Source organism: Panicum virgatum, chromosome 9K, assembly GCF_016808335.1.
Source record: "Panicum virgatum strain AP13 chromosome 9K, P.virgatum_v5, whole genome shotgun sequence".
In the NCBI taxonomy this organism is placed as follows: Eukaryota; Viridiplantae; Streptophyta; class Magnoliopsida; order Poales; family Poaceae; genus Panicum; species Panicum virgatum.
In genome coordinates this window covers 69,891,466-69,903,771 of record NC_053144.1, presented here as the reverse complement: position 1 = coordinate 69,903,771, position 12,306 = coordinate 69,891,466, and the positions used below count along the sequence as shown (strand labels likewise).

Below are 12,306 nucleotides of genomic sequence, written 5' to 3'. Positions count from 1 at the left end.
ACCACATGTGTATGCGTGTGCACATAAAATAGGCTCCTCTTCTTCTCACTCCCGGCGGGGCCGAATCAGAGACCAACAGCCACGCCGATGGCCCGATGCCGACCCGAGCGCTGTGTGAACAACCCCCCGGCCCCTCTCTCTTCATTTGTCCTACAGCAGAAAGCAGCAAAACAAACACTAGCTGTCCCTGCCGTGAAATTTCTAATTAATGCATGCTAATAAGCAGCGAAGCAGATAACCTGAGAGCAACTCCAGTAGGGTCTTTATTTAGATGACTAAACCCACATTTTAATTATTTTGCTCAAATTTCCATCTCCAGCAGGACCTCTATTTGGGTGACTAAAATGAGGGGGGTGACTAAATTTCCTCTCCCATCCCCTCAATTTGGTCACCCTCTACTTAGACTACTAAAAGTAAGACCCACCATTTTTTGATGCTGCACAGATCTGCCGTAGTAGTAGTACGACCATCTGATCTGATTCACGTCGAATTAAATTGTGAAGAAACATAAATGAAAGATCTGCAGGTTTCAGAGGCAGGAACTGTGCAGGAGGTATCCATAGTCCTTCGGACTGATCGAGCAAGTGTGCAGTGAAACTAATAATAAGAACCAGCAGCTGCTGGCAGCTAAGATTTACATTAAGCATTTGATGCTGCATGAGATGTGTGCACCATCAGTTAGTTTATTACTGTTAAGGTGGCAAACGTTAGCTGCTAGATAATTAAAACAACAAAGTTTATATATACTCTGCTCTTGCTTCACCTGAAAGTGCAGGGAAGAAACTTGAAGTGATAATATATATAGGTTGACTTGTGTCAACCATGTTTAATGTGGCCCCTGGACAGGACCATATAAACAAAACCCGGCGCGCAGCTAAACTTTGTGAGCGATGCAAAATTGTCCGTTATATAGAAGCTTATTAGCATAACGGCAAGTTAATAACCTTAAAAATAAATCAATGCAACTTTTCTCGCTCATCGCAATATTATATAATATAATTAATTAAGCTAAGTGCAAATAATCAAAGTGTGTGGAATATATACTTGAAATAATCGCACCAAGATAGGCCGTGCATGAGCTAGAGAATTACTTACTACTTGACACTACCAATCAATAATAGTAATAACATGCGTGCTCAAGACTTGCAGGAAACAACTGGCATTTTGAGGCTCGCTCATCACCTGCCTAACTCACATAAAGGCTCCCCCTATGGCCGGCCTGTAGCATGAGAAGGACAAGCTCACATGAGCTGAACCAGATAATTCGTGGGGCCCACTCTATTCTCCTCCTCTCCCCACTCTCTCATCTCATCTCAACCCTTTAAAAAGCAAGCTACTTGTATTGTACCCACCACCCTTCCCTCCCTCCCTCTCTACACCTCATGGATATTGGATACATACATATACATACATATATACTCCTACACAGACAGCTGCAGAGAGGTCACAAAGCATGCTTACCTTACCTGCAACAACACATATAAACACAGTGGCTATATATCTAGCTAGGCCAATTACCTTTGGTGTCAAGCCAAAAGTAAGAATCCATCCCCTTTCCCCCTTTTCCTTCCCCCCACCAAGAACCTTCATAGATAGTACTGCTACCACTCATCACATCTCCTACCCAGACACTTCCTCCTCCTCCTCCTCTCTCCCTCTCTCGTTCATCCTTGCTCTTCCTACTCCTCCCCACCTCTCTCCTTTGATTTCAGCCCTGAATTGAATAATCCCATGCATACCACAACAATTAATCTAGCTACTACCTTGCACACAAACCCTTGGCTAGCTTATTCCTCATCAATTCATCCGATCCCTGGCTAGGTAATTCACCAGTAGTAGCCCTCGCCGCCCCCAACAATTAAGCCAAGAGCCAAACCCTGCAATTCTAAATTATTTTCCAATAATCCTAAGCCATCTGCCATCCACTAATATTTAACAAGGAAATCCCCAAAGTCCTATACTAACTATAGTAGCAGCACACCACTGTTTGCCATCCAGCAGCATACCATAAGCTAGCACATAGTATACTAGTGGTCAAAGTTGAAGGCAGCAGCAGGCCGGCCCGGCAGGAGGCAGGAGACATCGTCTATCGGCGTTCCTACCTACCTCCACGCCTCGATCGCTAGCTGGAGGCGACGATGGAGTTCACCGCCGGCCCGACCGGCGAGGAGCGGGCGGAGCAGCTGGCGGCGGCGGTGGAGAAGGAGCACATGTTCGACAAGGTGGTGACGCCGAGCGACGTGGGGAAGCTCAACCGGCTGGTGATCCCGAAGCAGCACGCGGAGAAGTTCTTCCCCCTGGACGCGGCGGCGAACGAGAAGGGCCTCCTGCTCAGCTTCGAGGACCGCACGGGCAAGCCCTGGCGCTTCCGCTACTCCTACTGGAACAGCAGCCAGAGCTACGTCATGACCAAGGGCTGGAGCCGCTTCGTCAAGGAGAAGCGCCTCGACGCCGGGGACACCGTCTCCTTCGGCCGCGGCGTCGGGGAGGCGGCGCGGGGCAGGCTCTTCATCGACTGGCGCCGGCGACCCGACCCGCCCGTGCAGTACCACCGCCTCCCGCTCCCTTCCATCCCCTACGCGCCGTGGGCGCTCGGTGCCAAGACGACGACGACGGTGCTCCACCTGCCGCCCTCGCCCTCCTCGCTCTGCTACGACTACGACTCCCGCCGCCGCCACGTCGCCTACGGGGCCGGCAGCAGGCAGCTGCTCTTCTACCGGCCGCACCAGCATCCGCAGGCCACGGCGATGGTGCTGGACTCCGTGCCGGTACGGATACCGACAACGCCAGGGCAGCACGCGGAGCCGCCGCCTCCCGTGGCGGCGTCGGCCTCGAAGCGGGTGCGGCTGTTCGGGGTGAACCTCGACTGCGCCGGCTCCGAGGAGGAGAGCGGCGGAGGGAGGGCGCCGCCGCTGCAGCTGCCGTCGCCGCCGTCATCGTCGTCCTCCTCCTCCGGGAAAGCGAGGTGCTCCTTGAATCTTGACTTGTGAAGGCGGATCGATCGGATATGTAGATGGAGGTCTTGGTCGTACGATGCCCGCTACAGCAGCTACTACTTCCCGGCCGCTTCGTTCTGGCACCAGTGACGACGGCACAAATGGTCGTCGTGGAGAGGATCGAGCGAGAATTCGAGATCCAAGTAAACAAAGGCGGCGGTGGCCGGGCGGTGCAAGGAATTGGATCGGAGGAGGAGCAGGGGAGCACCCGGCCCAGCAGCTACGTACAATTAATCCTCGTAACCCGTATATAGCTCATCTCTCTCTTAATTTTTCTCTAGCAATTTCAGTGTGAGGGGAAAACAAGAAAATTAAGAACAAAGCAGAGCAACAAAAAAATATATTTCTTGCTTCGATTCGCTGTGATTTCCTCGTGTGCTTGGTTATAATTACCCTCAGCAGCTGCTCAATCTTGTTTATTTGCCTGGTGCCTGGAGATTAATTTCAACTCCAGGAGCTAGCATTAGAGGGGATCGGAGGGAATTCGATCGATTCCTTGCATTTCTGAAAGCTACAGTATTACCACCATGACCAAGCCTAGGAAACACGGTGTGCTGTGCTCCCCCACATATGATAACAATTACTACTAATACGGGCATGCAACATGGTATGGAGTAGTATGTGTTTTACTGTGCTGCATGCATGTATTGCGCACATGGATTGTTCTTGTTCTTGCTGCTGCTGCTGTTATGTTTCGGCAGGTCAATTGGGGCTCTCCTTCCAAAGCAGCTAAGCTGTACGAAGGTGCCTTTAAAATGTGGGAGCTAGGCAGCCAGCCAAAGCCAACTTGTCCGACTTCATGAAGCGAAGTCACAAAGAGGAATAGTGTTCTCTGAGTCTGGATTAATAGTGCTCCCTACCGTGACGGAACCCTGTAGTATGGGCACTGTAGCGATCGATCTTATCCATCCATCTCAGAACAGATGGCCCACAAAGGCTTAAAAGTCACGGGAACAGTGTTCCCTGACTTGCCTTCAGCAAGTCAGGGAATCCCGATTGCACGCCACTATGCCAGAGCCCAGAGCCTCTCTCTCTCTCTCTGGACAGGCAGTTGTATGGGAGGAGTGGAGGTCAGATCCTAAATCCTCTCCTATTCTACAGTCTACACATGATGTTCGTAAGCTTGCTCATCTCTCTCTCTCTCTCTGCACGTACTGTTACACTTCTTGATTTGGTTTGCGCATTTGTCTCTGGGGCCATTCCTTCCCTGCTGTTTCTGTTGCTGCTGTCTCTTCTGCACCAGCAGTTCTGTCTGCCATACAGTGTGAGGTGTTCATCAGGCATGCTGCATACGAAACATGAAAGCTAATAATGCCAATATTTGTGTATGGGATCCTGCCTTTCTGCAAGCAAAGCTAAAAGAGAGAGAGAGAGAGAGAGAGAGAGAGAGAGAGAGAGAGGATGATGGAGCGCATTGAAAAGCACACACAAGAGATCCTTTGCTAGATCAGATTTTCCGCTTGATCTTTTTGGTGTCAGAGTTAATTAGGAAGATAGAAGCATCGCTACATGCATAGTGATGCTTGCCGACAGCGAATTCGAAATTGCAGGCCACATTGCATTTTTGTAGTGCACACTGCACCAGCGCATACACTTGTTGCGCATTTGCAAGCATGTGGCAATACTAAAAACTTGTGGGGGCACAAGTACTTCATACTAATTAAGTAATATATATTATTTGAATGATCACCTAGTTCATCTGGTCTGACTTCTACCCATTATTTAGCTAGGGATCGGACACGCGTACTACGTACTGGGTAGTAAGGAAGTTACAAGTACCTGTACTCATCATATGTGGGAGATGAGACTTTTTCTGCTTTACCATGCATGAGCTCGCAGGCTCCGTCATTGCTCAGTGTCTCTCATATACTTATTAGGCTTTACTTCTGCAGGTTAGCTAGCTAGCTGCTCCCTAGATCATGGAAGATTTATTTGCTGATAATTATCTATCGATTCCCTTTGGTTAATTAGTAAAGTCCAGTCTCCAATGCCTTGTCAGAAAGAAATGCAGTATATGAAACAAATATAGCAGCGAAGCATTGATGTTGCTTGTGTGTGTTTTCTTTAGCGTACTCCATTTTACTACTGTTGAGAGTAATTGGAAAAATAACTCTGATATCAGAAGGACTCGGGACCATGCATGCATGGGCCGGTGTTAATACAAATAGAGCTCTTTAAAGATTTAGTACTCTACTAAACATGGGATCAAGATCATACTTTAATATAGTAATCAGAGACTCGCTACTGTGCTCCATCATTTTGCATTGCTAAGCTTAAGCAGACTGTTTATCCTTCAGTTTCTTTCGGGAGATGCTTTTGATTTTTCAGGAGTCAAGATTTATGACAAATGCATGCTGGTTTTTGAACTTGAAACTTCCAGTGCCTTTTTAATGTAATTATGGCTCTTCTGGTTCTCACATTACTTGATTTATTGTCATATCTCAGTCATTTTTGAGCTGCATTCACATATCTGCCTATAGCTCATACATAGTTTGCCTAATTAAGGCGTGCAACTTGTTGACGTAGAGTTACATCAACCAATTGATCGGTTTGTCTCTTTGTTCCTAGTATATATGTACCACTACTGGAAAACATCAGCATATATAATCATTGGCTTATGCACGATTGGTATACTACTAGGAAATGGCTAGTTAAGCCCTAACTCTTATCAGGTGCGAAGCTAGAGCTGAATCGAGGGGGATGCACTTCCCATGGTTTTGTTGCTAGTTCTCTTATTTACAAGGTGAAATTTGATGATTAACACTAAGTTTCCATTTTAGCATGGATGCATTGGTACCCACAGGAGCCTACATAGCTCCGCCCCTGCTCTTATATATGTAGCGTGTTATATGTAGACTTATATAATCTTGCAAGATCTTGTCAATTTGGTATATATGCACAAAAGAATTAAAATATATAAAGTCCTATAGATTGCAATTGCTTTGAGTACTTACAGGCACAATAATATCAAATGATGCATATCCTAGTTGCAATGATATCCAGGTTATTAGGTTCAAGCAGGCTCTATTGTAAATTATTAGAGGTAGACTGCATATATTGTAGCTTCGTTTCTAATTATTAACTATTTGCACTGCACTTCATGCATTCATTTTTCCTTTTTAGTAAAGGGAAAGAACAATGTTATTATTAGCAGGGTGATTATTTATTTATGTTCATGAGTTTTCAAATCATCTAAGTAACATTAAATAGGTAGATATGGAGCTGTAAGTTTGACTTATACATAGCTAGAATTTTAGTATGTGTAGTCTGATAATACTTTGGACACCACTGCATTTGTTAACAAAATATAACGATACTTGGCTGTTTACTTCCATGGCTCAAACTTTGATCAACAAAAATTTAATCTATTTAGTCATAAAGCGCTGAGAGTAGTTTATTCTAGAAATTACCTTTACAATATACTGCACAATGACTACAACATATAAATTAAGGGAGTTTTTATCAGTTGTCGCTTATTTAATTTGTAGCAAGGCCAATTGGAATGACATAGATTTTATTTCACCGAGAAGATCATTCAATTCCATTGTCAATACATATAGTTCCTTTGCCTCAACTGTAGACCACAGATTTGTTTTTTATTGATTAATTTGAACTTGACATGGAAATACTCAAAGTCAGCATGTGCCTAAAAACAAGAAGATATTAGGGGAAAACTGCCAGCATATGTACAATACGCTGCAATAAATGAGTTTAGTCTGATCAAGTTGTTCAACTAATAGGCTGGTTGTAGAAACATGTCACAAACCATTAAAGCAAGAACTTTTATTATAGATCACATTTGGGACATTTGAGAATTGCTTGCAATAAAAAATAAATTTTGGGAGAGCATCCCTGGGTACTTAGCAATATCCGTTTAATGTTCATTCTTTCTAGCTCTTATTATTGGCATGAGTTTTATAGTCAACCTTGAAAATTCACCACTAAAAAATATGACACAGGAGGTTCTAAAAATTATTAGTTTCCGATTTCCGTAGCAAACTCATTATGATTGTCTTACCTTTTCAAGGACTAATAAATCTATAGGAATGGAGAGAGATATATACTCATGTTTTCGTTAGACATGGCAGCATGATTGTCTGATGATGCCTAGCCTCTTTATTTCTCGTGTGGGCTATTATTATGAAGGGCCGCACGAGCTTAATTAATAAGAAAAACAGAAATGTCCTCTTCATCTGAGTTGCATTGGGGTCTTCTTCCATCAAATTTTCCATCAATGTCGTGAAAGTGAAGTGTGAACATATAGGTGAGTATAGCTATACCTAGCTAGCTAGCCAATGTCCACGAGTAAGACAACGACCTGCTAATAATCATCCACACATTTTCTTTTGCCTTTTTTCAAATGTGAACCAATGCGTGTGTGTGTGTGTGTGTGTGTGTGTGTGTGTGTGTGTGTGTGTGTGTGTGTGTGTGTGTGTGTGTGTGTGTGTGTGTGTGTGTGTGTGTGTGTGTGTGTGTGTGTGTGTGTATATATATATATATATATATATATATATATATATATATATATATATATATATATATATATATGGCGATCACAAGTGCCGCGGGTTTGATTTACTGTAGTAGTAGTAGTACTTGGAATATGTATGCGTTCCGCCTTTTAATTTCCTGCTGGTCATTTGATGATATATATTTAGTTCAGGTGGTGGAGCATATGTGGATGCGATCACGCAACATTTGAATTCTATTTCTCAGTTTCTCGGTCGTAAGCTAGCATTCATAAAGGTGGAGCATGTGCCTCCTGTGCTTTTTATATGGATGAGTTTGCTTCAATTTCATTCTTAGATATATGATCGAATGGGGTGCACCATTCCAGTCATAAGTATCCATGGGTGCAACCGTGCAACGCTTTCATATCGGAATCGGCCGGTATGACCTGCCACGACTAGTTAATAACAATCCATTTGTGATGTATGGATCGTCTTCGCTGTTTATTTTTTATTAAAAAAAAAGAAGATGCAGTGTCTTCGTCGATCTGGACTACTTTCACATGAAACTATATATTCAGATTTGCCAAACGATATATTAGGGAGAAATTGGAGGAAAAAAATCTCAATTCTAAACAGGCCGAGAGAGAGAATTAATTTGGGGCGAGTGCTTAATCTAGCCAGTCGCAAAGGAATATCGATCCAGCAACTAGCTCTAGCCGGTGGATAAGCGAGCAGACCATGGGGGAGGGGGGAAATTACGTGCCGTGCCTGTTGCCGGTGTCCTTTTCGCTCCCGAATCGCCATACCCATACGGTGGTGGTGGTGGTGCCTCTGCGGCAGGCATGGACCATCCTATAGCAGCTAGCTACTCCATGGGGCCGGGAGAGCACGCTGCTGGCTACCTAGCTAGCTAGCTAGCGTACGTTCATCTAGGCGAGCAAGTGGGGCTCACCCTATGTATCTTAGCTTTAGCTAGAGACCAGCAAGAGGGCCAAGCGCGGCTAGGAACGATCGGTCGCCTTCTTGCACACCTCGCGCCCGGCGTGCCGCCGACGGCGCGCACACGCCACCAGACGTACGGCCGGCCTGCCGCCGGTGTGGATGCGCTAGCCTGCCGCGCAGCCGCTGCTATCTAGTACCTCCTCCATGTGAGCTCGCGCCGGCCGCCAGCTGCCCAGCCCCAATCATCAGCTCTCCTGCGGCCTGCGTCTGCCATGAGCCATCGTCATCTGCTACGCCAAAAATTGCATGTCGCCGCCGTCCAGCCGGCTCACCGCCGTGCGTGTTCGGCTGGCTGGTTGGTGACTGGTGCTGCTGGTCGGTGACTGGTGCTGATTTACTATGAGAGATAAGTATTGATGGTTGATGGCTGATACTGATTTGGTGCGGAAAAAAATACTGTTGCTGGTTGACAGCAGAACAGATCATGATGGTGCTGCTGATAAAGCTGACAGGGGTGAAAACCATCACTTTTTTTTTTGTTTTGCCAAAAGTGGAGCTTAGATTACTGTAGTCGGTACGATCAGTTGGAAAGCGCTTTATTTTATTTTGGATTTAGTACAGGCCGTCAAAAGATAGGATTTAGAGCTTGGCAAGAAAGTTGAGCGTGGACAGTCCGGAGCTACTAGCTAGCTGCCAAATAGAAAGGGGGCAAAGTAAAAAGGTGAAGGGCCATCTTTATCCGTCCACACGTACTACATACATCATGTTTCTTGCAAGTCCCTCGGCCGGTGTTGCTCATATCCTTAGCTTGTGTCTGGGTGCTTTCGAATTTCGATTGGCTTCTTCCATCACACATCCTGTGATCGTTGATCGATCGAGAGCTCATTTATTTGCCGGCCGGCCGGCCGTACGCACGTGTAACCACACAATCCTGCGAATTCAAATTAAACGTGCTGGACCGGCACCATTTCTATATATATATATATATATATATATATATATATATATATATATATATATATATATATATATATATATATATATATATATATATATATATATATAGCACGTATACAAGCAACAACAAGTGTACTATTATACTAGTGCGTGCCGAAAATAAGCATGCAGCATGATCATGGATCCACATCAAGTAAACTAGTCAAAAAAAAAGCTACATATATACTAAGCAATCAAATTAAGCCTCTTGTCGATCGATCATATTGCACTCTATTTCAAGCACAAAATCGTCTGAGAGCAACATGATATATTATGATTGGCCACTGCAACAAATTAAAGTGTGTGTACACATGACAAAAAGTCAAATATATATTAACGACCTTATTGTCATTATTAGCACGCATCAATAATTAAGCTGTGCGTAAAGAATTGAAGGCCGGCCACGCCCACGGCAGCTCGATCGGATCAACGTGAGCTCTACAGTAGCTAAAAACGGCGGTGGGCTAGATAGACAACGACTACCGAGCAGAAAGTATTGCATGCAGTACGTGTGACGCGTGCCTCTTTGGCAGCAATACGTACAAACAGCACCCAGAGCTGTGTACTGCAGTGTTGGCACTGTAGATCAAAGCATGTGAGCAAAAAGCCTGCTTGGATTATATATTTGACATGCATGCCTGCTGATTAATTAGTTGCATTCATAAGGATATACTACTAAATAAGTAGTAAAGAGTTATATTGTTGCATAATAATATTGATGTGACAATTTTTTGAACTTTTCCTTTTTATTTTAATTAAAGGCTGTTACGTTTTTTTAAAATTGACTAGATAATTCTGCCCGTGCGTTGCTACGGGCAAAGTTGGTATACGTGTCGGATACGTATATATAGTTGCCCGTTAATTTGTAGAGATCCACGTGATCGAGTCATGGGCTAAGGGCTAGTCCGACTCGCATAAAGGATGGACTAAGACCCACCTGTCAATGACACAAAGCGGATCAAACCAAAATTTCGGAGACCAAACTAAAAATTTAGGTGGAAACCTTCCTCGCTTTAGAAATAGGTATAGATATAGATGGGGGCCATCGGGTTTTTTTTACCAGCTATTTGTTTTGGATTGAATAGTGAAGGAAATGGTTAGTTACAAGCAAGAAATTGTGTGTATAACGGTGGAGTGGAACCATATGTATTGTCAAGGTCATCTATCGAGATATTATTATGGACAACAATGCCTATTAGAACACACACAAAAAAACAAGTATTAGACAGAGGCGTTGTTTGGTTAGGGGTGAAAACTTTTTGCTCCTTTGACCACTAATTAGAGTTATTAAATGAAGTCTAATTACAAAACAAATTCCACAATTATGGTACTGTAGCATGTGTTGTACCTAATAAGGCCTTTGAGCGCATGAGCAGAGGATGATTAGATGTGATCACTGTAGCATCACTGTAGCCAATCATGGTAGAACTTGACTCATTAGATTCATCTCGAAAAGTTACATCCATCTGTAAAAAAAGTTTCGCAAATAAATTTCGTTTAGTACTCCGTGCTTATATTCGTCTTTTTTTGAAAAAAAATTCAGCCTCCTAACCAAACATGACTAGAAATTGGTACGTGTGGGTCCCCTTGTGCAGGCACCAGCAGGCGTGCATTGGCAGTGGGCAGTGGCAGTGTCGGCGCATGCTCTCATTCCCCGCTGACCTGTGACGCCAGTAACTTCGGCTGAGCTGGCGTAGTAATAGAGCGCCAGAAGGCCAGAACGGTGCGCATCCTCTATTCTGTGGGACCAAGGCTATTGCAGGCCCACCAGTCAGTGAGTAGTAGGTGCGCGCTATAGTACGCGAGGCGCTGTGCAGCCAATGAGCAGAACGCAATGTGGGGCATCTTTGTTTGTCATCATCTCCCGCCGCTGCAGCGGTGGGCCCGTTTAGTTTTGGGGACCACACGTCAGTGACCGCAGATTAGGCTCGGCCATCGATAAGAGGAAAATTCAAAAGTGTTGTGCTCGCAGTTTAATTTATTTTTACAAACTACAGTGAGCTGCAGCATGTTAATTGGGGTTACGGAGTAGGAGTACGTACTACTAGTAATTATCATTGTTCATAATTAATCTGGCAATTTCTGAATCTGGTCCTCCTTCCTACTGCACATTTTAGACATTTAGGGGCCATTTAGTTCCCAAAAATTTTCACCTCCCCTTTAAACACATGTACGAAGCGCTAAATGTAATTAAATAACAAAACTAATTACACAGTTTGGATGTACATGACGAGACGAATCTTTTAAGCCTAATTAGTGCATGATTAGCCATAAGTGCTACAGTAACCCACATGTGCTAATGACGCGGTCAAATGCCTCAAAAGATTCGTCTTGTGGTTTCCAAGTGAGTTCTGAAATTAGTTTTTTAATTAGTGCCCGAAAAACCCTCCCGACATCTGATCAAATAATCGATGTGACTTTTAATCCAAAAATTTTTCACTAAAGGGCTAATGGGCTCGATTGGACACTCAAGTGGATTGAAGTACAGACAGGTAGGTGTCCCACTCGCTCCTACACCGTCTGTTGCAAAATTAAAGGAGAGCCTGATCGATGACTCTTAGTAATTGCAAATAAAAGCAATCAAATCAAGGGCAATTACGCACTGCGATTAAGGCCTTTTTCCAGTAAAAGTGTCATCGACACAGTTACCTAGACTGAAATCTTAAAAATTATGTCAGTGGAGTGTCATGGTGATGATACTTCTCTCATATTTCATGATACTCCTCTCTTCTCTCTCTTCATACTATTGGTACATATTGGCAAATTTAATGTCTATGACACTTTCACTGAGATTGGTCTAAAGAAAACCAACTTTTATATAGGTAAGCATCAGCTGATTCTGCCACCATTTTTTTTTAGGGCCAAAATTATTCAACAGAGTACCTGCACATGTTAATCGCTGGTTTTATGCTGGCGCCTAC

General features: G+C 44.1%; 1 protein-coding gene across 1 annotated transcript; it reads left to right on the top strand.

Moving 5' to 3' along the window:
• Window positions 1-1,409: 1,409 nt before the first annotated feature.
• On the top strand, window positions 1,410-3,362 carry LOC120647523 (B3 domain-containing protein Os03g0120900-like). The gene has a single exon (XM_039924343.1). The coding sequence runs from the start codon at window positions 2,139-2,141 to the stop codon at window positions 2,988-2,990; it is 852 nt and encodes a 283-aa protein (XP_039780277.1). The 5' UTR covers window positions 1,410-2,138; the 3' UTR covers window positions 2,991-3,362.
• Window positions 3,363-12,306: the final 8,944 nt, after the last annotated feature.

Excerpts from the sequence above, each read along its gene's own strand:
- LOC120647523 (XM_039924343.1), top strand. The coding sequence starts at position 2,139 with ATGGAGTTCACCGCCGGCCCGACCGGCGAGGAGCGGGCGGAGCAGCTG.